This window comes from Perca fluviatilis, chromosome 13, assembly GCF_010015445.1.
Source record: "Perca fluviatilis chromosome 13, GENO_Pfluv_1.0, whole genome shotgun sequence".
In the NCBI taxonomy this organism is placed as follows: Eukaryota; Metazoa; Chordata; class Actinopteri; order Perciformes; family Percidae; genus Perca; species Perca fluviatilis.
Genome location: NC_053124.1, coordinates 8,140,026 through 8,167,935, shown reverse-complemented (window position 1 = coordinate 8,167,935; position 27,910 = coordinate 8,140,026). Strand labels below are relative to the sequence as shown.

At 41.1% G+C, this 27,910-nt stretch overlaps 2 protein-coding genes across 2 annotated transcripts in view; one reads left to right on the top strand and one right to left on the bottom strand.

Annotated features, from left to right (window-relative positions):
• Nucleotides 1-27,910, bottom strand: part of fam135b (family with sequence similarity 135 member B) — a 63,660-nt gene that overhangs the window by 9,444 nt on the left and 26,306 nt on the right. The window contains exons 4-13 of the mRNA XM_039820487.1: nucleotides 22,777-22,916; nucleotides 18,181-18,251; nucleotides 16,530-16,703; nucleotides 13,952-14,078; nucleotides 6,796-6,955; nucleotides 6,038-6,087; nucleotides 4,589-4,744; nucleotides 2,480-2,553; nucleotides 2,241-2,395; nucleotides 158-2,135 (exon numbers count right to left, since the gene is read on the bottom strand). Coding sequence (XP_039676421.1) covers nucleotides 158-2,135; nucleotides 2,241-2,395; nucleotides 2,480-2,553; nucleotides 4,589-4,744; nucleotides 6,038-6,087; nucleotides 6,796-6,955; nucleotides 13,952-14,078; nucleotides 16,530-16,703; nucleotides 18,181-18,251; nucleotides 22,777-22,916 — 3,085 coding nt within the window. The remainder of the gene's footprint in view (nucleotides 1-157; nucleotides 2,136-2,240; nucleotides 2,396-2,479; nucleotides 2,554-4,588; nucleotides 4,745-6,037; nucleotides 6,088-6,795; nucleotides 6,956-13,951; nucleotides 14,079-16,529; nucleotides 16,704-18,180; nucleotides 18,252-22,776; nucleotides 22,917-27,910) is intronic.
• LOC120571509 (collagen alpha-3(IX) chain) overlaps nucleotides 16,619-27,910 on the top strand; it is an 80,281-nt gene continuing 68,989 nt past the window's right edge. Inside the window, exons 1-3 of the mRNA XM_039820488.1 lie at nucleotides 16,619-16,727; nucleotides 26,366-26,494; nucleotides 27,696-27,802. The gene's annotated coding sequence lies outside the window, so the exon portion shown is untranslated. The remainder of the gene's footprint in view (nucleotides 16,728-26,365; nucleotides 26,495-27,695; nucleotides 27,803-27,910) is intronic.

Sequence of the window (27,910 nt, the reverse complement as noted above, 5' to 3'; positions counted from 1 at the left end):
GTACTTTTCTCAAGGGACCAAATGAAGTTTGATTCGCAAAGCAGACTGTATGGTGAAGCTGAAATAACATGCTATGTGATTTTTAAATTGGGGTTTAAAACACATTTACAGCTCAATTTGTCGTTTGCTAACACGCTGAGCTAAAACATAAACTCACTTTAGCATTCGTTCATTGGTCTCGTCGTCCATGTTCAGGGGATTGAGCGAAGACGAGGATATTATACCAAAGGAGCCCAGGGGCTGATGGGTGATAGGTGAGGTAGTTTGGCGAGGGGACATTCCACTGACGGACGGAGAGTCTCTCAGAGCAGAAGAAAATGGCAGGCAGGTCGGGGCACAGGACACTGACATGTTCACCACCTCCACCATCTTCTTATTCATGAAGGCCAGCCCGGAGTTGGGGATCTTAGAGGGCTTAGTCTGGCAGTCTAAAGGCTCCTTCTCACTGGCTAATATCCCAATGAGGTCAACAGGTGATGCGATATCATTGGCTATCAGCCCTGTAAGGTCACTCGGCCTCTGTGTGGTGGTACTGCTGGGGAGGCCGTTGGTGTGTTGAAGCCCAAGAGGTGTTCGAGAGGGATCCGGACGCTCCTGGTCCCTAACTCTAAGCAGTTCGGTCTGATGGAAACGCAGGCACTCATCTCCAGTGTTAATTCTCTCGTGAGCTGCTGGACTTTTATGCACACATGGTTTGTTTCCACAGCTGCAGGGCACTGCTTCCGTTTCAACGAGATGCACATCCTCCACTGAGGCGCTTACTCCACTGATGTGTGTTTGATGGTTCATATTCTCCCCTTGGCTGCCAATAACGGCGCTTTCCTTCACATGAGGGCTCTCTACAGACACTTGTAAAAGCAACACATCAGACACACCACTTAACACCGACTTGGTGCTGTATGTCTCTGACAGGTACTGTGGAGGGTTTGACTTTTCAGAGCTAATATTCTCCTTGAGGATATTGCCAAGATTTTCCATTGAACTCGGGTCTAATAGAGATGATTCAGATTGCTCCAAATCCAGGTTGCTGTTCAAAGAAGAGCAGTTGATCTTCAATGAATCCTGTTGTTGCACTAAGCTATGATCATCTGTTTCCTGGTTGAGCAGCACATGGTCCTCCTCAGTGTCTTCAGGGCTGTTTATCTGCGGTGCAGAGACCGACTTGGTCAGTTTGCTGAGCTGCCTCTGCTGCTGGTCCTCCTCGTAGGGCAGGGAGCTAATAGAGGTGAGGGAGGCCTGTATACCTCCACTGCCGTTGCTTTCCATTTGCAGGCCTTCCAGAGAACTCCGATGGGCCGGGTGGCGACGCACTATTTGCTGTGGGATCTCCCGTTCACTAGAGAAATCTAATGGAGGTCGGCCTCGCAGTGCGGCCTCCAGGGGCCAGGCCACCGAGCTGGGCTCGCTCTCGATACCTGAGTCGGAAATAACTGAGGAGGAGCGCTTCATGATCTTGGAGCCGACCAGACCTCCACGTTGAGTCATCTCTTTTCTGTGATCACCGGGAAAGGGAGGCATAATTGGATGCCCATAGGCAGCGGGTAGGCTGGTGAGAGGAAGATCCTCACTCTCTTCATCCATGGAGTGGTTTAATGGCATGGCAATATCGGACTCCTCTTCATTGTTTTCACTCTCTCTTTCATTGCTGTCATTTGTGGCATCGCAAAGTGGGACGGTATTTTCTGTTATTTGATGAGCAGGACACTCATCACAGCTCTTATTGGAGACTGTGAGGGGATTGTGGTTGGTGGCGAGAATCTGGACTGCTTCTCCTCTACATGGATCCACATCACAAGGCTTAACTGCGATGTACATTGGGCCTAGATTACAGCTTTCCTCAACCCGGCCTTGTTCTTCGTCTGGTTCCTTTAAGTGTTCTTCCTCTGCTAGAGAGGGTTCAGTACTGTCCGCGGTAGGGATGAGGTTCTGGGTACTTCTGATGTTGGTACTGGTCTTACTCTGCTCTGCCATGAGTGAGACATATGTGGGCAGGTCCATGCAGTCATCACTGTCCAAGGGATCCTGGGGTATTGCTGGTGATCTGGCTCCCGGGCCGTTTTCAAAAATCTCGGCATGAGTGATGGCGGGACGTGGGTTGGTCTGCCCATCAGCGGTTGGCACATGTGATACCGACTCTGGAAAGACAAGGACATTGGAGTACACCTTTTGTCTTGAAAAGGAAAAAAATCTTTGATTAGGTTTAAATATGATAATATTTTTAGCCACACTTTTTATATTACCTGTTTGAGGAGACTCCACATATCTGTCCTCAAAGATGATGGGAAGGCTGTTCCAGTCTCCATCGATGTCTAGGCACTCAACAGGTAAAGGAGGCATCTTGGTCAGGTAGTCTGAGCTTCGCACTTCTGCAGCTATCTGGCCATGTCTGTTGATTCTGAATCAGCAGAATAATATCATAAATGCACTTCTCTTGATTTATAGAAGGAATTATACTTTCCCAGAGAAGTCTGATACTTACAGTTCTTCTTCAAAAGTCAGAGATATCTCTTTAGGGTGTTCGGTGAAGAAGTATGCCTCTGAGAACCTCCTGACCTGGGTGTTATCAGAAACATAGTCTGGATCAGCGGAAGTACATTTTCAGGATAAAGCCTGACTGATCTGGCGCGTGATGTCAGGCTTTGCCCCTCATCTTCCGCTCTGTCCGTTCTCAAAATCCCTTCGCTACTGGAAACAACAACAAACGTTGAGCTAGCAAGTTTCATGCTTAAAATGGCAAGTTTTAAAGGAAATTTGGATTGTGCGATTAGGCAGGCCTGCTATGTTCTTTCGGGAAATGATTGTAAGACTTAAAAGAATATGTTTACGGCATTTACTAATTAACAGGCACGTTTTGGGACCGATTGGTGTGGACGAAGTAAACACGGCTATACGCTGATATGAGCAAATTAGATTTAACCATGTATCCAGCTAATTTAAATAGCTCACATTACTGTATTGTGTAAACAGTTAACTTAATTTCATATTTCATGTGTGCAAATGTTCCACCAAAACAAGTCCCTTCCCGAGACTAATTTGCAGAGACACCGGAGCTTAGTGCCCCCTAAGACAATTGTAATTGGTTTGAAGAAATGCCAACTATTTTTCTTCTATCCCAGATTGTATCTGTGGTGTAGCCAGACCTTACTCTACAGCACTGTGGAGATAGGTCTGGCAATGCGAGACTATCAGAAACAAGACAACAAAACAGTTTTCCAACAGTCAGTCGCATTGAGTCAAACATTCAAGGTCTGCACACAGAGGGATTCAAATCACTTCCTCCGGTCTCTGACTTGATCCAAAAGCTTTTTAATTCTCCAGCTCCAATTAGAAATCCATCATCATTGAAAGTCAGCCACTGTGACAGGCACATCACTAGGAACACTTTTTCTGGTGTATTTTCACCCCGCAATAATTACAGAATAAGTGTTAATTGAAATCCTTACTCCCCTGGTGGGTGGAGGCATGCCAATATCCCCTTGGGGTAATCTAATATCAAAGCAAACATGTTCATTATTTTTCAGACAACTGAATGTGAGAGCCTTGAGAGCTACTCCACTGTGAAGCACATATTCATATGAAACAGCCCAGTGATTGGATAGAAATGTAATTGGAAATCATATTAGCTTGCTCAGCTGGGTTTAAGCTACTGAGGACTAGAATTGCATCTTATCATTTCCCTAATTCCCTATGTAGCTTGCAGATCACAGATCACTCCGAGCTCCAGAGTCTCCAGAGTTCGGTCAGTTTAAGTCATACATCTGACCTTTGACATTAAAATTAATACCCTTTTTGTGGTCCAATATATATGTATATATATATATATATATATATATATGATATATATATATATATATATATATATGTATATATATATATATATATATATATATATATATATATATATATATATATATATATATATATATATATGTGTATATATATATATATATATATATATGTATATATATATATATATATATGTATATATATATATATGTATGTGTATATGTGTGTAGAAAGTGCTGCTACAGTGCCGTTACAGTCAGTCCCCGGCTGTAATGATGGTGAGATTCCATGAGCGGAGATTTGAAAGACCCGGGAACACTGACCAATCAGAGCAGACTGAGCATTTCGGAAGGGGGGCTTAAAGAGACAGACAGCTAAAATGGAGCGTTTCAGACAGAGGGTGAATACAGGTATATCAGAAACAGTATTAGAAAAATAAATTTAAAAAAAGTGGAACGTTTAAGCATTTAAACATGTTTTAGTATAAACCCAAAATACAAGTATGAATCTGAAAGTGATCAAAATATGGGACCTTTAAGAAAATAGGTGACAACATGCCTTAAGGAGCTGTTTACAGAGCTCAAACCAATGGTTATGAAACCATTTTCATTGTTCGGTAGTATTTTTGTATTTCAGGGTTGGTGCTGAGGATACAAATGGCTAAATTTAAACCCATCAGCACAAATGGTCATCACTAAACTCTAATACGGAGACTATCTGGACTGTGGCTCGGAGAACACACAGGAAAATGTTGGCGTTTGAGCATTGTATAAGCATGCCTTTGATGAAGTGTCACTCTCACCCTGAGTGTGTGGTGCTCCTGGGCCAGATAAGAGAGGATGTGTGGGTTGAGCACAGCGGCCTCCAGGAAGCGGCTCCACAGAGCAGCCAGCTGGGAGCAGAGCTGGCTCACATCCCTGCTGATCTGTTCCGCTACCCTCTCATGGCCTTCCTGCAGCTGATGGGGACAGAGAGGGATGAGATGAAATAAGATTCCTATAATATCAGAGTCAATGCATCCCAAAATACAGCATTCTATTCTAGGGTCCTCAGGTTTTCTGCTAACGTATTTATACCTACGAACAATATAGTCTCTCTAGTCTTTTCAAAACATGAAACCTACAGCTCACAACATGAACACATCCATTCCCACCCTGACCCCCCCCACACACACACACACACACACACACACTCGCCATCCCCACTTCCTTAGACAAAAACTAAGACACGATGAAATGATAACCATAATATTCAAGACAATACAATAAAATATCAAAATAGACAACAAACCGTAAACCATAAAAACTATGTATACTGTATGTGATAAAATTACAGTATAGTACAGTATATGCCATTTGCCATATATATATATAATTACAGTATATGCCTTTCCACAGCACACGGCTTCTTAGAGGCCCTCCAGAAAGCTTAAGTACTTTCCCCATTTTCTAGTGTAAACACTCAATCTAGCAAACCATTTATATGACCTTAATTTCAAACGCCGCCACCCTAGCCATCTCATAAACGCACTCGTGGATTGACGGCCCCCCTTCATTCCTCCATCCTCTCTGAAGAATCTGTCTGGCTGTCATTAGACTAGTCTGGACCCAGCTTCTTATGTGCTTATCCATCCTGTTTGGAATTGATCCATCTCCTAGAACAATAGTTTTAAGCTAAATGGAACCTGGGTCCCTGCAATCTGACATAGGTTATCATGCATCGCGGTCCAAAATTCCTGGACCTTATCACAGGACATGAAGTAGGACGTGAAGTATTGCCATCCTCTGTCTTACATACCAAAACACTGTGTTTAGTCACCAATAATATATTGTAATCATAGCCATCCCCTTAAACTAATACCATTGTCTAAGATGAAATCTACGGTCCTACAGTAAAAAAAACAAAACGGCACAATTCCTTTTTTCAATTCATCCAAATTCACCCTGTGTTGGTGAGCATGCCAACATTAAATTATAGCTTTTTTTCAGCCACACACATCTAGGTTAAGGCATTAAATTTGTCTGTGCATAGAATTTACTGTTTTACATACATGGTACAGCATGTAGGCTAAAAAGAAGTTTCTTTACTTCTAAATTGAAAATGATAACAAAAAAAACCCGGAAAAGACAACCACAGAGAATCATAAAAATGGGGCTGTAACAATAAAGTTAGAATCCTTTTATTGTTAAAGAAAAACTTGTTTTTCAGGTGGCACTTTAACATGTGGATGTAGTTTGTTGAATGAACATACCTGTAACTCTATTGTAAGCTGATTTAGAGTTTCTTCTACAGGCAGCACCTCTGTGGAAACAAAAGTCATTTGCGGAGCTTAGTGCAACGGGTTTGAACACACCAGGCGTGGGTCTGGCAATGCGAGACTAAGGGCCTTTCCTAGTTCCCAGTTTGTGCATCCCCATTTCCTCTCCTCTCCTTATTTTGGATAGCCCCTTGAGATGTACCATCTCATTTTCAAGGGGGTCCTTTCAATTCCAATTCCCCTCCTCGCGTCTTAGTCCCGCCCACAGGAGATTGGAGCCGAGGAAGAGCCTCGAGGAGAGAGGAGTCAAGGCAGAGCCTCGAGGAGAGAGGAGTCAAGGCAGAGCCTCGAGGAGAGAGGGGTCGAGGCGACGGGCATTTAACAAACACGAGACATCTCTGCCTCCGAGCCGTCATTAAAAGCGACGTCCGTTAAATATGGCGAGCAGCACCATACATACTGAACATACATCAGTGTATCCTCGATTTTCGCTCCTCGGAGGAGCCTCCTTGATGCTCGATGCTCGATCCTCACTCCTCGATGTGCATTTTAGGAATCGGGACGTCCTTCAGCATGGCGCACTGAGAATGATTTTCTGGTCACAAGCCGGAGGATCGTGGATCAAGGAGTCGAGGAGGTACAAATTTAGGAAATGGGAAAGGCCCTAACTCTCAATAGACCTTACATTAAGATAATTTTTTTTTTGTTTGCAATATTTATTTGCAGAGCTTCCTCCCCCCCCCCATGCTCACCTGAGTCTAGTGGAGTCTGCTGGAGCTGTGGGATCTCCTTCATGAGTGCAGCGTGGTAGTTGTGCAGGCCCCTGTGTGCGACCAGCAGGAGGCGACAGAGCCTCCGGTGCCACGTATGAGCTCTCTGCAGGCAGTTTTCACTGGGCACATAAAAGCTCCCCTGCAGAGAAGGAGACAGACACACGGGAAAAAGTCAGCCGCTATGTAGGTCAGCAGTCACCTCTCAGCAAATGGCCTGCCTTAATAACAGACATGTACGCATACTTGACCTTTATAGTTCAAGTATACTTGAAGCAACACTTGTATAGGCTCGTCGCTGACCCGGTGGTTAAAAGGAGCGTGCCGTCTGAATAGGAACGAATAAGGTCATTACTTGGAAGATCAAATAGGACGTTAGAAAACAAATGGCCCCTAAACACAGCTTGCTGCAAAGCCGTAAAAGCAGATCAATACGTGGACGTGGCCCGAGGAGGATGTAAGGCATCCCCTGCTATGAACTTTTAAAAGTTCACAAGTATCGGAAGTTGTTTCAACGTTTGTCTGGGGCGCAAAGGGTAAAAGGAACAGTAAATTGTGGATATAAAATGATGTGTATATGAATGGATAGTTTATTTCGGACGACATAGAACAAAGAACTTAAAATGCAAGACGCAAAAGTAGTTCACTATGGAAAAATAAAAGGCAAGAATGAGCTAAATAAATAAATACTCTTGTCCGAAAGGAAGGAAGGTAGGAAGAAGCTAAATGCTTTTTGCTTCCTACCCTTTTTTTTTTTTAAATATCCAGCCTTTAATTTCAAAAAATAAAAGCTGAAGATCAAATTTGTTGAGCTAAAATCATAAAATGAAACCTTCAACAATGCCATGTGAGGTACAAAGCTGAAGGAAGCAAGTGGCTTGATAAGTAACATTAAAATCCGAAAGAATTCCCGTAGCTCAAATACAATCTGCCCCTGCTATTGAGTGTTCTAAATATAAGCTGTAATATGGACCATGTTTCCAGTAGATGGCTCCCTAACAATGCACTAGAAGTATGAAGTGGATTCCGCCATTGCAATTTAGAATATGTGTTGAGTCCAGTGGTGGAAGAAGTAATCAGATCCTTTACTTGAGTAAAATTACTAATACCACACTGTAAAAATACCTAATAATAGAAGTCCTGCATTGAAAATCTTACTTCAGTAATAGTATGTAACTATCATCAGGAAAATGTACTTAAAGTATTAAAAGTGAAATTTCTCCATGCAGAAAAATCCTCCCATTTTAGAAACTGGAAACGATCCAAACAGTTCTGTCAATCAACTAAGTGTTTAATGGTCTAATCATGTCAGCTGGACATGTAGGCCGTTATATTGTTGGGTAGTTTCATTCATAATAAAACATATTTTACATGTGTTTTGTGTGCAAAAATCCTAATGTGTGAAGTAACTACTAACTAAAGCTGTCAGATGAACATAGTGGAGTAAAAAGGACAATATTTCTCTCTGGAATGTAGCGGCGAAGAAGTAGAAAGTGGCATGAAAAGAAAGTACAAGTACCTCAAATTTGTACTTAAGTAAATGTACTTAGTTACAGTACATTCCACCACTGGTTGAGTCCAAACTGCCAAAGCCTTGATATGGCTGTATAATCATGTCTCTCATTTATCTTCCTGAAGAGCTAATAGCATTCTACCCAAACAGCTATCATTGTAGCAGCTGTCCTAATCTGGAGCCAGGGATCCTTGAATGTGACCAGCGACTAGGGCTGCTCGATAGTGGAAAAAAAAAAAATCACGATTTATTTTTTGGTCAATTTTGAAATCAAGAGTATTTCAAACGCGCTTGGAAATATGTGAACTTAAAAAAAAAAAAACAGTTTAACAAATCAACAGTGAAATCAACTTGAATTGTGAAATATCTCTTAATACTTTTGCCGTTTGAAAGTTTTTCTTCTTCATTTAGAGCACCAGACAAAACAAGAGTTTAATTGCAAAATCTGATATGCAAAAATAATCGATTAATCTGTTTTTGATTAATCATTACGGGCCAAAAATCGTAATCGCGATTGAAATTTCGGGTTACACTTCACTTGAAGGCATCTACATAAGAGTGAACATAAACCTAATAAACAAGTCATATACGGTTATGACATAACACTTCTGTCATTACATTTATTTATTTTTTGATTAGGACAATTAATCAACATTGCTGTAAATGCACCAGTGTTAGCCAGTCGGCTAATTTTCAACTAGTAGTTACCCAGCATGCATGTCTTTATGGTGGGAGGTAACCCGAAACATGCAAATTCCACACAGAGAGGCCCAGAACGACCTGGATTGGAACCCAGAACCTTCTTGCTGTGAGGCAGAAGTGCTAACCACTGAGCCACCACGCTGCCAGGTTAGGGTTAGGGTTCATGTGTCCATGACAGTGTCTCTTATGTAGATACCTTCAAGTAAAGTGGTACCAAAATTAATTGCCCAGCCCTACCAGTGACCGCCCTCGCCCGCTGATCTGCTACCCAGCGACACCTCCTCATGTCTGGGATGTTTTGGCAGCGCCAGTGGGGCTCTGAGCTTTGAAAGGCATGCAGTGCCTGAGTATCTGGGGATGTACTGTAATTTGCCCCTAGCAGGTAAAGTCTCGGGCCCTATCATCATACCTGCGTGCGCTCTGTAATTGCCGCAGTGCAGGATACCCAAAACCAGGAAGGAACATCTGTAATGTTTACTTTCATAATTCTTTTTACCTTTTTATAGAGGCCTGCCTGGATCAGTCTGCGAGCGAGGGGCAGAGAAAAATAGCTATTTTTTCAGTATGAACTAGTCATTATCCTGAAACCATAGTTTCTCACTGCGCTGACAATGTCCGGGATGTCCTTCAGTCCTGTATTTCACCTGACGTGAGAATTTATGCTTTTGTTGACGCAGCTTTTGCAGTTCCCCGTCGCACTGTGCAGTGGTATCTCAGCGTCCAATCACTGCTGCTGTTAGAGAAGTTTTAAATTGGCAGGGGACAGCATATTTGACATGATTTGTTCCCACCAAAAAGACCAGAGATTGTCAGGTGTTTGCCTCCCGACGGCATCATTTTCCTCTCAAAATATCATTTTATGCTACGCAGGCAGCGGTGGAATGTAACTAAGTACATTTACTCAAGAACTGCACTTAAGTACAAATGTTGAGCTACTTGTACTTTACTTGAGTCTTTTCTTTTCATGCCACTTTCTACTTCTACTTCCGCTACATTTCAGAGAGAAATATTGTACTTTTTACTCCACTACATTCATCTGACAGCTTTAGTTACTTTACAAGTTAGGATTTTTGCACACAAAATAAGTAGGCTAGAAGAAGAAGAGTGGGCCTCAGTAGCCTCTGTTCCAGAGGAAGCGTCAGTATTGGAGGTTGGAGAATGTACTGTACTGTATGTCCTATATGTACCTACTGTATATGACCCTGTAAAGACTCATCACTGCTGTATGAACTACACTGGTTGAACCAACAGAAGTAACCAAACTACTGTGCTTGGCTTTAGACGTTTAGACACTAAGAGAAGTGAGTAGAAGGAGGGATGAAATGGAGTTTTTTTTTTTTTATTTAGGAATTCTATGAAAATGTTCTGTCCTTTCCGTACCGCTCTGCCTACAAGTCCAGCTGAAACGATTAGCTGATTAAACACTTAGTTGGTTGACACAACTGTTTGGATCGTTTCCAGTTTTTCTGCATCGAGTACTTTTACTTTTAATACTTTAAGTACATTTACTGGTGATATTTACATACTATTGCTTAAAGATCCAATGCCTGGGAATTTCTCCCATCTAGCGTTGAGATCACATATCGCAATCAACTCTCTCGTACCACGCAGTTCAAAGTACGTATTACAGCTACGGTAGCCTTCACGCTTCAAAAAGCCGGTCTCTTGCTCTTTTCAATATCCTTTGTCTTTTTCTGGGCGAAGAAGAAGACTCCTGTTCCTGAAATTTGGATTTTGAATATGTGTGGTCCTCCATGTTTCCTTCTTCTAACTTGCCGGGGCCGGGAAGCGACGATACATAAAATGTCAAGCCAGTAGGAATACTTGGAATTGATGGTGGTGGTAAATATTCATGAAAAAGGACAAGTTTGTGAAAGGACAACACCGATTTTGATAATGAACAACTAAACACGTTACACACTGGACCTTTAAGTTTATAATGCATGACTTTTACTTCTAACAGAGTATTTTAACAGTGTAGTATTGGTACTTTTTGTCAAGTAAAGGATCTGAATACTTCTTCCACCGTTGCACGGAGGGAATTTTTTCCTTCCTTTTGAGCTGCAACAGCTGATATCAATGGAAATGTAATGTAATGGGATTTTTATTTCTTCCAGAAAGTGCTGTGGTGTTAAGAGGGAAGTGCTGAAAACGTAGTGTAGCCGCAGATAAAAAAAATAAATAAATAAATAAAAAAATCTAAAATAAATAAAGGTGAAGGAGGAGGTGTACATTTCACCTGCAGCTATGTGGTACGTGGTGCTTGCGAGCAGAACTCATTATTGTGATCAAAGGAAACCCCCCTGCTTGGCTAAACGCAGAGCTTATTAAAGTGCCTAGCCAGGGGTGGGAGTAAAAACGTGTGTGTATGTGGGGGGGGGGGGGGGCGCTCATAAAGATTTAAAGTGTAGAATGTGACGTCCGCAGGGACTCGAGAGATGCATGGAAACCGACGCTTTCACAACTGTACATAAGTTGGAATAATTGGCAAAACGCAAGAGCAAAACTATAGATAAGAGATGTTGATTGAAGAAAATGGCTCCATGGTTTACGAAATGAAAAAGGTGCAAAATGACATGCAGTCCAGAGAAGAGTCCAAAAAAAAAAAGAGGTTCTTTTCATATGGCTCATAAAGATTTAAAGTGTAGAATGTGACGTCCGCAGGGACTCGAGAGATGCATGGAAACCGACGCTTTCACAACTGTACATAAGTTGGAATAATTGGCAAAACGCAAGAGCAAAACTATAGATAAGAGATGTTGATTGAAGAAAATGGCTCCATGGTTTACGAAATGAAAAAGGTGCAAAATGACATGCAGTCCAGAGAAGAGTCCAAAAAAAAAAAGAGGTTCTTTTCATATGGACCATATGTTTCAAGGCTACAGGCTACCACATGTAAATTATAAGCAGGTTTTGAGTATGGTATGTTGACACTGGCAAGCCGACTTACATTTATTGTACTCAAAGATCGGCACGCAAACTACATCCACTTCATTTCAAATGTGTTAAATACTCCACGCTGATTCTATACAGTGAGTACTACATACGGCTCATCATACAGAAGTATACTGTTGCAGCAGTTGGCATGCAAAGAAAACCACTAACATTTCATACTAACAGGATCTAAATCAAGGTGTCAAACTATTATTTAAATTTTTCCAAGCTGTGAGCAGCTCCTGCATTTCATTTGTAGAATGCATTGTGGGAAAATAGCGTACGTTGACCAAAATGGCTTCCGTCTTCTGTTAACGTCTACTTTTTTTTCCTGCGTTTCCTCTGTGAACCCACATACATACAGTACTCAAAACTTGATAATAATTGGTTTGTAGTATGGATTTGGAACATGCTGTATTTTCTATTAATGCAATGCATATGGAATTGGGGAGATCACAGCTGCAAAATGTTTTGGAGAAGGTTATCTTAGCTTTGCATAGCTATAGATATATTTGGGCAGTGGTGGCCTGAAGGTTCGAGACGCGAACTTGTGACCGGGAGGTCGTCTGTTCAATCCCCAGACCGACAGGATAAAATCTGGGTGGGGAAAGTGCAAGAGCAGTGTTTGTCCCTCCCTCATTACCACCACTGAGATGCCCTTGAGCAAGGCCCTTAACCTCCAACGGCTCCACTGCTCAGCTGCTCAGTGGCCAGCAGATCAGAGTGTGGTTGTACCGGGCAGCTTCCAGCAGAACTGTGTGAATGTGATCAAGGCGTTCCTGCAAAAGAGAGGCTGCCTCTCAGTGAACCTTCCCTGAATAAATAAAGGTTAAATAAAAAAAAATAGAGTCTGGAAACAGGGCTCCTAAAGATACCAAATACACGTATCAGCACCTCTAAAGCTCGCTGCTTAGTATGTTCTATCTCGTTAGTTTAATCTGTACAAAAAACGAAATGTAAAAAACATCAATGTGTGGTTTGACCGGAGTCATGATCATGATCTACTTACTAGCTTTTTATTCCAAAGGGGTTCAAATACAGGTTACTGTGACGATAAGTATATAAATACAATCTGGATACTATTAATACTGCATGTACTCTGGAGAGCAGAACGGATTGGCCAAACCAGAGAGACAAAACCTGGAATATAATGTCACTTCCTGAAACTGAATTATCACTTGTCACAGACCAGTCAATGCAAACCAGATCAGACTATGTGCCAAGTTTGTCCAAGCAGCTTGGTAAACTAAATAAAGTGCTACTGCTACTTGACAAATACTGCTCTGAGAGCAACAGTGTGTTTAAGTGATTAAAGGGTCGTATTCACACCATTTAGTTCCTTTAAAGTAAGACATATATAATCGTGATTAATCATTATGATAACAGTTATTTGATTCTCATTTCAGTCATCATGCAATTGTGCAGCTTAACTACACTGTGTACATGGGCACAAAGAGCATGAGAGGGAGGGGACAAGACTCCACCATCATGTCCAGTGAGAGCTGCTATCACTTCCAGATGCAAAGAACAGAGCCTACTGTGCATGCCTGGGCAGGTGGGTTAATCAGATTTTATAAATAAAATAAATAAATAAAAAAAAAAAAAGCCACGGTGCAGCGCAGTAATAATCTCTGTTGGCCTCTGGTCTTTAAGCGTTAAGTTGCAGATTCGTTGGGGCAGACCAGTCCAGGATCCGTAATCCAGATCAGAATGACTCTCTGCTCGGCTCTTGGGCTGAATCCTATTGCTTCTGGGTGACACGCCAAAACAAGTCACAACTAAATCCATCAGCCTCTGTCCCCCAAACCGAGATCACATTTACGTCATCGCTTGGCATTTAGCTGCGTGCTTACAAAAGAAAAACAACCAACTGAACGGATCCTGGCTCATTTTGAGCGTTTTTTGTTTTTAGCTTTGTGAGACAAAACGGGCTTTGACTGTCGGTAACTTTCTATTTGAGCGCAGCTGAACTGCTAAAGGTTAACATACCTCAGAGATGACAGGCTTGCAGTAGCCAGCTCCGAACACAAGGTTCTCTACAGACATGGCAGATGGGTCGCTCGGGCTGTCTGGCGAGCCCTTCCCCAGCCAGGAGCCCTTCCCCGTACGTGCAAAGCTGCAGAGAGAACAGGAAGGGACACATGCAGGGACAAACCATTAGTGTGCGTTAAGGAAGACAGATAAGCTGAGAGACGGGAGCTGCTACTGTTCCAATCAATCAGTTCCTGCAGTAATCTATGTAATGCATGGCTTAACACTGAGTATATGATGTTAACGGCTGAATTAATCAGATAAGTGTCTGGAAAACTATCCATTCAAGCAGTTTATGGATACAACTCTTAATTGTGACTGCCAAAGCTAATAGGAAGGAGGAAAAAGCTGTGCTAGCAGCTCATTCACTCGAGTTCTTCTGTTCTTGATATTATGGATTGCAATTATGGTTTTCACTCTACATCTTCCCGGTGTGGCCAGTTCTAAAACTTTACAAGTCAAATTCTACAATTGACTGTTTTCTAAACCCCTCCGACGAATAGCAATTGTCCAACTATAGATTAGCAGCCATAGCTAGGCACAGCAGGCCTATCCAGGCCCCCAGGAAGTGTGCCACCCAGGCTTTAAAGCCAATTTGACACAACCTAGGGACCAAACAGTGGAATTACAATTTCCATGTTTGTCACGTGAGCAATCACAACCCCCGTGAAATGACTCGTTTCACAATTAGGATTTGATCCATTCGGTCCGGTAACGTTTGGAAAGTCTAGAAGAGCCACAGGACAAGTTAGCGGAGCGCTAAACCGGAAGTAGCCGGCTCGTTTTATTATTCAAACATGGGCCTAGTGATACCCACAATTCCAAGAGTTTGAAAGGTGGTGTTATGTTTTAGCCTTAAGGAATGGGTTTAACAGTGATTAACTGCTCAAACGCAAGCTGCACTTGTCAGTGTCTGTGTAACTAGTTCACAACCTAACCAAGCATTACTTCCAGGGCTTAAAAGAAGCACATCATTAACTTATTAGGTTACATTTGCTTGTAATTGTAAGTTTATATTTAAAAAAAAACAACTTTTTTTTTATTTCGAAGGCAGTCCTGGATGCTACCAGAGTTCAGGCTAACGTTAGCTCTATCCTTCCCTTTATTGAATTCAGAGAAGTTTAAACATCCTAAAAGCCTTTTTCTCTTGTAATGTAAAAAGTGAAATAAATGTTAGCTAAGCAGCAAACAGGGTAAGGTTAGAATGGAAATTTGTCAGCTGGAAACATTAATTATTCAGCCAGAGAGTTGTGTTCAACCAACTCATGGAGCTGGCTTTAGCTTAACTAGCTAGCTAGTTACAGTTGTTAAAATCTGCCAGCTTGCATAGTCATTCCACGAAATCGGTGCCTTTTGCGTCCCTTACAAAATAAATGTGAAATAAAAAAAAATGTATGTTACTATAGATCATATGCATCAATAGAAGACCATGTAAAAGCCAATAAAATATAATTTAAAATAATTTAAATCACATATTATATGCTATGGGTAAGGATTTTGGACGATTTTGGCCTGTCCCTCGCTATGGTTAGTTCTTTTTTAACAGGACTTCTCATTTGTAAAATGTTGGTAAAATGATACAATTTTCACATTTATATTGTTTCAAGTGTAATCTCATTGTTAAGCAATGTTTTGACATAAACAGATATATTATCTTAGAAATATAATCATTTTATCATTGTCCCCTAATTTCATATCAGTCCTGTTACTATCACCAAAACCCCCCTATAACATAATGGTACAAACCAGAAGGGAAATAATTTCAAGGAAGTGACATCATTTAGATGAAGTGGATCCACAGTTTTGTTAAAGTTAAGTTTCTCTCTTCTTAAATGTCCTATTTTTCATGTTTTAGCAGGGTTGTTAGAGAGGGGTTGGCATACAACATCAGTCCTGTTACCATTTTTTAAAGTGTACATATAAACAATTATTTATTAATCCTGATATTACCAATATCTAGAAGTAATAGCCTTTCAGATTACATACCATGTGCCTTTCTGACCTTGACCTGTTAGCTAGAAATTAGCATATTAGCATGAAATCATCAGTCCTGTTACCATCAGTTAACATCAGTCCTGTTACTATCCCAGAGCAATTATACATATAAATAATAAATGGAATAACTTGAGATGGCCCAACACAATTGTTGGTCATGTTAAGATGTCTTAATTTAATGGGTATTGAAAAAAATCTGTTTTAAACAATTATATTTTTCCAATTTTTAAAGTTGAAAAGGCACTGATTTTGTGGAAGGACCAGCTTTCAAAACAGAAAGTCATTAGCTAGAAATGAAAAGCTGCTTTTGTCTGTCTATGTCTGAAATCGAGGAGCCATTGTTTTAAAAATAACGTTATATTTTGAGTGATAAATCTGCCACTGTTATGAATGTAAACTGGATATGTGCCATATAGTTACAAAGGAGGACAGGGCTTAGTTATGTTAAGTTGATCCCTGTTTTCAGATCATACCAAAAGGGTTTTTCTGCTGTGAATTCAACGTCTGCAAATGGTCTGCAAAATGCCCCTGCGAACTCTACCTGATTAGTGGCTGATGTAAGGCAACCAGTGAAGCATGTATGGAGACAGAAATGACGGACAGGTGGAAGTAGTCGAACATGACAGGGACGTGGTGGTGGAGGCCTCTCCGCGGGTGGAAGTGGAGGCTGAGGGTCCGACTGCTGATCAACGGGACAGTCGCTATCTCTGCAAGCCTGAGGAATGGAAGAAGAGCGACAGTGAGTTACACTAATACACAAATGACAAATGCTTCAGCATACTCTTATAGGAAAAATCTGAAGAATTCTTGTTTTTGGTAGGCTTTCCCTATTTTTAATGCCTATTCCAGTTATACACACTCACCAATGGACAGCATCAAAATATATATTATACGTTTGTTTTTAAAGTAACAATATATAAATCCAAACACTGTAAAACAACTAAAAATCACTCAAACTCTGTATTGCCGTGCTACAATGCTGATGCAAAACTACAGAGAGAACAGATTAATAAAATGCATATTAAGGGAGTTTATTGCACACATTAAAAAGAAATGTTATATCTATTTATTCTGACTCTGGAGAGCCTGCACCTCAAAGCAGCAGCCCTTTGCGTTTTACCAGACTCTTTAAAAGATGTCTGAGAATGTGGACTACTGCTGAACAATAATCTAACATCATTATTGAGCCTATACTGTATTTACGGAGCCCCTAAGGGGACATGGGAGAGCAAAAACAAAAAAAGAAATACTTTTGCGTTCTCCCGAGAAACTTTAGTGTTCTCTTGCAAGACTTTATCGGGTTTGGGAGGAAGAAAAAGTCAATATACTTCTGGCTCAGTTCAGCATCATGGAAACAATCCCAACAATGTAGCTCACACACCTGTGGGAGAGGTTCATAGGGTGCCTACTGCCAAGCACTAATTCATAATCTTTAAATTTAAGGCCAATAAAAAATTAAATTATTATGAACCTCTTCCATTGGTGTGTGCGCTCCATTGTTTCCCGTAAGTACATTGACTTTTTTTACAACAGCTTTCCCGGGATAACGCTAAAATATTTAGTTTTTTTCCCCCAATGTCCTCTTAAGGCTCTGTATATATTGTCCTTAAGAGCTATGAAATAGAGTCAGAGAGAAAGAGTCTGAATCTTGACTTGAATTGAAAAGGAGACCTAGATATTCTACAGCAGTACAGACTCTGAGTAAAGGCAACCAGTGCCCATGCTATGATATCGACAAGGGGCTCCATATCTCAGTCCTGTGTAGTGTTGACAAGTACTATAATCACACAGGTATGGCAAAAATGGGAAATTAACAGTACAAGCACACAAACACTCATCACTGATGTGCAGCTGCTGGTTCATACAAGAGCCGTTCCCCAACAAAAGCATTGACTTTTGCCATATGCTAATGCAAACTAACTATTTATTCTTCTATTTGTCCCAAGCAAACAGACAAATCACAGTCATCATGTATTGTTAGCAGAGAAGTTGTGATCAGGTGCTTAAAAAGATGGCTATGAGCCAAAAGACATAATAGCCCTTATTCATGCCTAGTTTGCATTCTCACTCTTGCATAAAAGCTGCACAAGGAGAAAGTCTAGTGATCTCTCTCTCTCTCTCTCTCTCTCTCTCCCTCTCAAACACGCACATACACACACAAACGCACATTTCCAAACTGCTCAAAAACCTACTGTTGCTCATTGTCGGTGAAATGAAGATCCAGCTTCAACTGAAAGTCCACCTCACTCAAGGCTTCCTCCACCTGTAAAACAAAGGTACAGCACTGTTGTTAATGCATTAACATTATAGGAACAAGGTGACATGGAAGGGGGGAAAACAAAACCACGAAAATGCCAATTGGAAACATACTTAAATCGTCCAGTTGTCATGGAAATAAGACAAGCACTACTGCTGTTTTAGCTTGAATGCCAGTTTGTACATTTGTTAGTTTTAAACATGAGACAGCAAATAGAGATGCAAAGAGAACAAATCATTTCCGCTGAGAAAATCTACGAAATGTTTAAAGGGATACTTTGCCTATTTTAGACCAGCTCTCTGTGTCATGTTTGTGTGGGGGCAGTGTGTTTAGATGATTGGTGTAATGGATTAAAGGAAGCTCCGATGCTCGTTGGCCAACGAGCATTGGATCTGTTACACCGTTCTAGAACATAGATTCTGATTCTCATTGAAACAAATTATATTTTCTCATTTGGTGTGTTTTTTTTTACCTTTTTGTTTTTATTAATATGGTCCACACAATAATTCTTCATCTAACCTATTGCCAGACAGGAATGGAAATATTGGATTCCCCCCAACATCCACTCTCATATTGTCTGCCTTGCTAATTAAGGGGCGACACTTCTTCCTGCATTGGCACTGAACATTGGCATTGGATGTAAATCAAAAGGTGTGGAATCTTTCAATATGGACGTAAATCCATAGGATTACTGGGCTGTATAGGCAAACACAATACATGGTAAAATGTTTCCGTCAGTGATGGAGTACTCGAGTCCTGGACTCGGACTTGAGTTGCTATTCACTGGACTTGTGACTCGAATTGGAATCGCACAATATGAATGACTTGGATTTGAGGGTTTTCCGAAATCGGACCTGACCATTTATGACATGAAAAATGAAATAATGAATTAATGAAGATCACCAACAAGTGACCAACATACATATGTTGGTCACTTATGACATATGATGGACATTTACACTAAATACCGTTCAGTATGGTGTGATTGAATTTAGCTATTTGGCATAGAATGTAATCTGACCGACCTTGTTTGCAATGCTGATTTAGTTCTTTTTAATTATTCACTGTGTGATCTACAACCTGTAATCCTGCCTTTCTTTGAATCTGATCTAGATCGAACTGATTTGTATTACTGTCATGTTCAAAGAGCCATAGAATACCATGGTGTATGGAAATACAGAGCACCTATTTGAATTTCAAAAAGAAAGTGGAAAAACAAAAGGGTTGGGTGACTACAAAGGCAGTGCCATAAGTGGAGTCTTTTGAAGACTGAGGTGCAGTGTTGCTAATTATTATAAAGGGCATACACAGTTCTTCCTCTCTTTCTTCTTACATTTGTCTAAAATGTACTTGCATATTGTACAGCAAACATACAAATCGTTGCAGTTCTGCCCGATATTGATGTTCAGATTGATTAAGCATACAGTCTACGGGTGTACTCAGGGGAAACGAGGGGCTATTTTTGTCTGTGCTATCTGTAGCTGTGAGCGGCAGATAACCTCCGGAAGGTTAATGAGCGGGGAGCCTTCGGGAGAGCTTACAGCTGAAATCTGATATGCCTTGAAGCTCCTCTGTCTCCACACCTCCACATGAATGTCTATGTTTAATGAAATCTTCTAAAATTAGGAGCCATGCTGAGCCATGTGAGACAGAATATCCACATTCTGACAGCAGTAGGGATCTTTCTACAGTAACAGCCATCCGTACTATAGACATATGTCAGAGCCGCTGAGCGATGGTGCAAGGTAATGTCAATGTCTGAGCCATGGCTATCACATGGATGATTAGCTTCGAGCGGGGGCCATCGCTACTCCCCCACATCGCAACTTCGAGCCTGTCTCATCGCTGTCAACACTGATCAATTTGAGTCCAATAACAAAAACAGGCAGAGTGGATTTTCGGGGGTTTTGCCCACGGTGAAACCATAAAGGACAGAACATCAATAACTGTCTGGCAGGTTTACACACCTGATCATTTCAACTGAACATGGGCAGTCAGGGACACGGCAATTTACATTTGTCCGTCAATTGAAGCACATTAATTCCATGAGGCAAGTTGTGGAACTCCACAAGCCTCATACTGTTTCTGTGTCTAGAATAGTTCAGACTGAATTGTTTTGAAAAAGGAGATTACCTTTGTTAGCTAAGAATTAGTACAATACATTTTTTTGGGTCGTCAGGTCCAGCCTTAGAGTTAGGGTTAGGGTTAGCCGCTTGCACTATTTTGCTTTGGGGGCCCAAACTACAGCCAATCATTTCATCCCCTTTTCAAAACCAGTGATATCTTTGGTTAAAAAGGAAACAATTGCAATTAGTTACACCCAGGAAAGGATGAGGGCCTGGCCCTGTTTACAGGTCCAATTATTACTAGGGCCTTTACACGTACGGTGTCGGTTGTTAAAGGTGCCCTGCCACACGTATTTCATTACTTTGTGGTAATGTCTGAAGTTCTACCGTGGACTCTAACATATTTTTGTGGAAAAAATGCCTTGGTTACCTTGTTTCGAGCCATTCTAACATGGTATAGAAAGCCTGCAGGAAGACTCAGCTCGATTTTTGCCAGTTCTAATTAATATTCAACAAGCTAAGCTGTTTGAATCTGATTGGCTAACAGCTAGCCAATGAGAGCCTGGCTATCAGCATCCTTTACCCAGCGCAACTGGGCGAGCTCATGAATAGTAATGAGCTCAGGCTACATGATGTCAGACTGACCAGCTTTTGTAATTGGCCTGATTTCTCCGCTTATTTCTTTTCAGTGGCTAGAGCTGACAGAGGAGGTAGCCGTTAATTTTCACATTCACGACATAACACAAACACATATGGACCTAACATATTTAAAAAAATTGCAGGTAAAAAAGATTTTGTGTGACAGGGCACCTTTAAGTATTTTTCTTTTAAGAGTCTCTTTAGGGCCGGTGGGCTATACTGTTGTGAAGAGCTCACCAACCTTTCATCAATTTGCTTGTGCCTAACTGTATATTTGCTATAGTTTCTGCACTTTCCTGAGGGAAGGGCGATGCAGTGTTTGTGTAGCACAACAATCAATAGTTTTCAGGCTGGGGGTCAGACTCTAAACCCCCAGTAGAAGCTTAAAAGATAAATCTGATGGGATTTGAGGTGATTAACGGGATTGAAAGGAGTAAAAAAAATGTATGTTTAGTCTGTTTTTTTTCTGGTAATCCTGTAGTTTTCAGACTTCTAAAAAATTAAACTGTCAAGTCAACATCAAAATTAGTTGATGTTGTCAAAACTATCTCACCCATAGCAGAACCTAACACACGATCACTGTAGTCAGCACAAGTCTCTGAGTAAGTCTGTCAAAGTCAATGGCCAAAGCTGAGCTAAACATGTTGCCAACCTATCCGGGTGCTTAAGGTAAAATATATCAATACCACCGAAGCTTTATATACATGCACATAAACTAATGAACAAAAAACTGTCACTCGTAGACATTTCACGCCACTTTAAAGCAAATTATTTACATTATTTACAGTATTCAACATGATTATATGACTTCTTCATTACCAGCCTTGACCTCAACGTGGGTATTGTTTTCACCTTTTGTGTGTATGTGTGTGAGTGTGTGTGTGTGTTTGTGTGTCATCATGGCAAAATGTGGTCCTGGAGACACAAGGGGAAACTACCACAGAAATGGATTTGAGTACTATGCCATGTGTTTATATATCTCTCTCTACGGACAGATTTTGTCACCGCATTAGCGTCACAACTTTACCGGTGTGGGAGTTTGGGTGGGATCCTAGCGAGGGCGCCGGAAGTAGGGATCAGCCATTGGACCCCCCCACTTTACACCCCTGGCCCAATTTGGCATCGTGACTGGCGTGATCCCATCGCAAGATAGTTTCTAGTTACATAGTAATGTTCGATTTCTGCTTTAATTAAATGGCTTAAATATCTCTGTCATGAAAAGGAAGTATTGTCGGTTTAGACAGGCGGAGTGGGGACCAGAAACGTGTGTAGAAGAGAACCGTGGATGATGAAATGCATTAATCAATGGCCATTTAATACAACTACATGTATCATGCATCTGTTTTCACTGTAATAATCTGTCGTGCATTTCACCGCCAGGCTACTGATAAAATGCAAGCAGCCAGTGGGATTCCCTAGTCTTCTCTCTCAACTGGAAGTGTGTGTGTGTGTGTGTGTGTGTGTGTGTGTGTGTGTGTGTGTGTGTGTGTGTGTGTTTTTTTTTTTTGGGGGCTTGTTTAACTATAGTCGTTGGGTCCAAAAACCGGAGTCCAGTATACTTGTTGGGTCCCGACAGCTTTGTGGGGCCAAAATGCTGGACCCCACGAGTTTAAAGGGCTGTTTGAGGGTGAAGACTTGGTTGTAGGATTAGGGTTAGAATTAGGTTATGGTTAGGATGAGGGTAAGGGTTAAGGTTAGGCATTTAGTTGTGATGGTTAAGGTTAGGGTAAGGGGCTAGGGAATGCGTTATGTCAATGACAGGTCCCCACAAAGATAGTGCCACAAACGTGTGTGTGTGTGTAGAAAATGTCACCAGCATGACTCACCCTTTCTCCGTCCAATAGCAGGTGGACTTTGAAGATCATACAGTCATTCACCGTAATCTCCTCATTTCTGTAGAGGATCTGAAATATCCGGCTGAACACGGCGCCGTCGTAAACCCCTGCAGAGCTGAAGCTGCATTCTCCTGGTGTGGGACACGACAACATGCACAATTAACACAAACAACAACAACAACAGTATCACTGATTCCCTGTAAAAGTCAGTAATGTTAATAAATGCAGAGCTTTTACAGTACTAAACAAAATGAATAGTTAAACGGTTTAACATGGAGTTGTCTCAGAAATAAACTGTTTTTCATAACCACAAATAAAATTAGGCCTTTCATTTGGCAAATTCATCCTTAATATGTGCAGTATGTGCTCAGATTTGTGAATATGTACCCAGATTTGCATAATGAGTCTTGCAAATGTGTGACCTAACATTTGCAAATGTTTACTGGGATTGATGAGGGATCGGAGTGTGTATATTTAGATCGAGGAGCATGTGCTAAGATTTATGAATATGTGCATTAGTATTACACTGGCGGCCCATGTTTTGTCTAACTGATATTCAATGTCCCCGCACTTTCAATGCAGCTTCTAGCTTTCTGTTTGTCCAATTTGTATGTTCAAAGGTGCTATAATGAAATCAAGCTAATACCCTGTAGAGTTAATAACATTAAGTGAGCCATCCAGACACCATAGCACTATGCATAGATAGAACAAATAATAAATTGTGTGCGTAGGAAATGTCCGTGCGAGCAAGAAAGCTGGACTTCGTCAAACATTCTTGCATTCTTTACTTCCTTATCGCTCCATGTCAGCTCGCTCTGCTTGTGTCTGTCTTGATGTCCCTTCGCCACATGTTCTTGGACCGCCCTCTCTTTCTTGTGCCTTTGGGGTTCCATCTAAAGGGTCTGCCTGGAGGTGCTTGTATTTGGTTTGCGGAGTGCTTGGCCAATCCATTGCCCCATATTCTTCTCTTGATCTCTTCTTCCACTGGTTGTTGGCCCGTTCTCTGCCAGAGATTCTTGTTACTGATGGTATCTGGCCAGCAGATGCTCAAGATCCGCCTCAGGCAGCTGTTAATGAATGTTTTTACTTTCATCATTGAGTTCCTGGTTGTCGTTTTAAGTCTCTGATCTGTAGAATAGCCTAGGCTTAATGTTGGAGCTGAGGAGTCTGAGCTTTGTTCGCTGGCTGATTTCTTTGGAGCTCCAATTGTGGTCTTTATTATCCAATCTATAACCAGGATGAAGAGGAAAGTGGACAGTAAACAGCCTAGTCTGATCCCAGTCTTCATTTGGAAACTTTGATTGAGCCGTCCTCCATGGATAACTCTGCAGCTCATCCCTTTCGCAGGAGTTTCGGATTGTTCAATTTCCTGAGGTGCCAGGGTTTCTCTGTCGATTCTGTCTAACGCCTTCTCGTAGTCTATCAAGTTGATGTATGGCAGAGAGTTCTATTCCAATGATTGCTTAACTGTGATACTAGAGTTGCAATCTGGTCCACCCATGATCTATCCCGCCCGAAAGCGGGTCCACAGCTTCCTTTATTCGCTCCATGAGGACACCGTTGAAGATATTGACATTGAGAAGCATGATTCCTCTGTAGTTTGGGCAATTTGCTGAAGTCTCCTTTCTTGGGAAGCTTGAACAGGTAGCCTTCCTTCACGTCTGCTGGTACTTCCTCCTTCTCCCAGATCCTCTCAAATAGTGGGTGCAGCATCAAACATGCATACTCACATGTAATGAACAATGATGTATCCAACCTGATCTCACAGAAATACATGAAATGACAACGAGCTCTTATCACGGCATTACGTGGTGGTGGCATATGGTGCTTACAATTATGTGCCAGCAGTACGGAGACAATTTAGGTTTAGGCAAAAAAAACAACTTGCTTAGGTTTAGGCAAATTTCATGGTTTGGGTTGACATACATTCTGTACGTGTAGTATGTCACGTAGGCTCTGTGACGTAAGTTAAATACGTTACGTATTTTATTATGCATACATAACTTAGAAAAAGTCAACGTTGACTTTTGGTCTTACACACGAACAATAGTCTCCTGGGTGAAATACTACTTTTATACTACCTCACCTGTCTTTTAAGACAGGTGTGTGTTGAACCGGCAAATTAGTGTGTCCACCATGATAAAGGGTCCTAATTGACTTTCTATTGGCATTGTTTTCCGTGATGCCAGCACATAATTCTGACACGTTACTTGCCACCAACCACGTAATGCAGTGTTAAGAGGTACACATTTCTATGCATACCTGTCAAGTATCCCGTTTTGGCCGGGAAAGTCCCGTATTTTACCCTTATTTTACCCCGCTGTCCTCCCATATTAGTATTTTCCCGTAAATCTCCCGTATTTTAACCTGCGTTATTAATAATAATATAATATATAATATATATAATAATATAATAATACCCCCGGGCCCGAGCGGAGTAAAAAAAAACACAAAAACATTCCCAATCTGAGCTCTGTCACTAGCCTCGCGATAACTGCCACCTGCAGTAGCCTACTACAGGTACTGTAGGTGGCTGTTGTCGCGAGGTTAGTGTGTGAGGTCAGATGATGAGTGACAACGCGGGGGAAAAAAAAGAAGAAAAAAAACAGAGACGGATGATGGACGCTACGACAGAGACGGTGTGCTGCCAAAACTTATGAAGGCTTTACTATGCATTCCCCATAGCAATGCAAGTTGAGAAAGGGTGTTTAGCACGGTACGAAAGATTGTTACAGAGAATGGGAGGACGTTAGACAACAGAAGTGTTTGCGCTCTACTCTCATGTAAAATGAACCACTCTGCCCCAGCCTACAAATACACTCCTTCCAAAACAGTCTTAAAGAATGCAAAGTCTGCAACAAATGTGTACAATAACTCACTAAAGAAAAGTTATGTGAAATTAAAAGAAAAACTGTATAAGAAAAGCAATATGAAATGAAAAGAATGTGTGGAATGAAAATAAAATGTAAATGTAAAGACAAGCAATGTTATAAATTGTAAATGTTTTCAGCATCCTGCATCAAGTGGTGATTTTAGCTGTCTTAAAATGTAAGGGATACTGGAGATTGGTTGGGGTGGTGGGACTGCTCGAGGTGGGCACCGGAAAATTTCCCTTATTTTCAAATCCAAAACTTGACAGGTATGTTTCTGTGGGATTAGGCTGGCTAAATCTCATCTACCCTACATATGCGTTTGTGCATGCTCAACCTTTAAAAGTCCTAGTAACATGAAGGGAAAATGTTCGAGACATACACGTGAGAGACATGAGAAGGTCAATAGCACTCTCATATCTTTGTACCAAATATGAATCTGCAGCCGGTGTCTGCTTAGCTTAGCCTAGGATAACATAAAGGCTGGATGCATGGGGGAAACAGATATGTGTTTTGATTTTCAACATTTGCCATGCTACAACACTACAACTACACTACAACACTTTTGTGAGCGATATTATTACTCCTACCAACTGACACATTCTCCCTGGCTCCCCTGCCGTCCAGGGGCATGCCGTGATAGGTCTCCGAAATCCCCTGCTGAGGGTGTGCTCTTTTCAGTCTCATTCTTACTCTCTCTCTTTCTCTAGGCCTCCTCCTGATAACGCTGTCACTACTAGCAGCATCAAGCAGCTCCAGCCAGGACGACAGATGCGTGGGAGCATGACTGTTGTCAAAGACTTTGTGAACGTGTGCCAGAGACAGCGTAATCCCTCTGGGTATGTATTGTATGCGGAAGGAGTTGTGTCTCCGTGTTAGCAGTCGCCTCACAATCTGACGAATGTTACAGATATTTTTTTTTTACATGTCTCCTTGTGTTTGTTTGTGTTTTATCCGGCCGTACACGCATTTTATCACGATACGATATTATATTGATTCTTTGGAAAACGATACAGTATTTACTGATATCACAAAGTCTGCCCTGATAGGATTTCGATTAAATTCAGGGGCCTATACATAAGCCCATTTAACACAATCAGTTAAATTTAAATATATTTACAAAAAGCAACTAAAATATGATTTGACAATTTCATTACTAAGCTCTTCCAGACATTTCAATTAAAAACAAACTACTATTTTTAATGAAAAGAATACATATAAATTGGGAATTTTAAAATGAAGGCCCATATTAAAGATGAGGATATGCATCCATATTTTAACTTTGTATCAATAATATTGAATCGCTGAGGATTGGATCGATATATCGATCCACATCGATGTATCGTTGCACCCCTATGAGTTAGGTGGATTATAGACTGTGAACTGCGCAGGAATTAACTTAAATGATTGACCTGTGATCTCCCCCAGGTGCTTTCATGGCCTCTTTCCTTTGCTGGGTGGCCCTTCAGTTTGGCCAAAGTGACTAAATCAATGAAGCTGCTGCAGTTGCCCTTGCTACTTTCACACACTCGCGCAAACTCTCTTCCCTTTGAATGCGAGTTTGTTTTACAGGATTGATTAAACAACACATTTAGTACCAGGGGAGCAGAAGCGATAAGGCCTTGATAAGAAAGCTGCTTTGCTGAGATTTCGGCTTTGACACTGATAGCAATGTTGTTTGCATACAAGGGGAAGGCAGCACCTGTACAATGTAATGCAGTCTAATACAACAGCCATACTATGAGGCATAGGGCGAGGGGGTTACAACAATCCTACAACCCCAATAATCAAAACTTGCCACGGTAATGAAGTCAAAGAGTTTAAATGCTGTGGCAAGCAAATATTTGTTGTTAAGATATGCATGATTTCTCAACAAAAAAAAAAACATCTCAAAACATGAGTAATGTTTTGAATCTGCAGAAAGTTTTGAACAATACAGCAGATTAATTAATTAATTAATAGTAATAATATTTACATGAATAAAGACATTTGCATGCAGAAAAGGCACACATTGAAAAATTCACTGTTTTCTTCTTACAGAATTGGCTTGTCTTTTTCCACATTTGGATTAAAGAGCCCAGCAATCTCTCTCCAAAGTTTGCTTACATTAGCCAACATGCTGCAAGTGACAAGTCATACCAGACCAAGTAAGTAATTTCTTTTTTTTTAGCTTATGAATTAAAATTGCAACATGAGGAATGTGTTATTTCTTTGCCTATGGAAGCCCATTTCTGCCAGGAAAAAGAACAACAGTT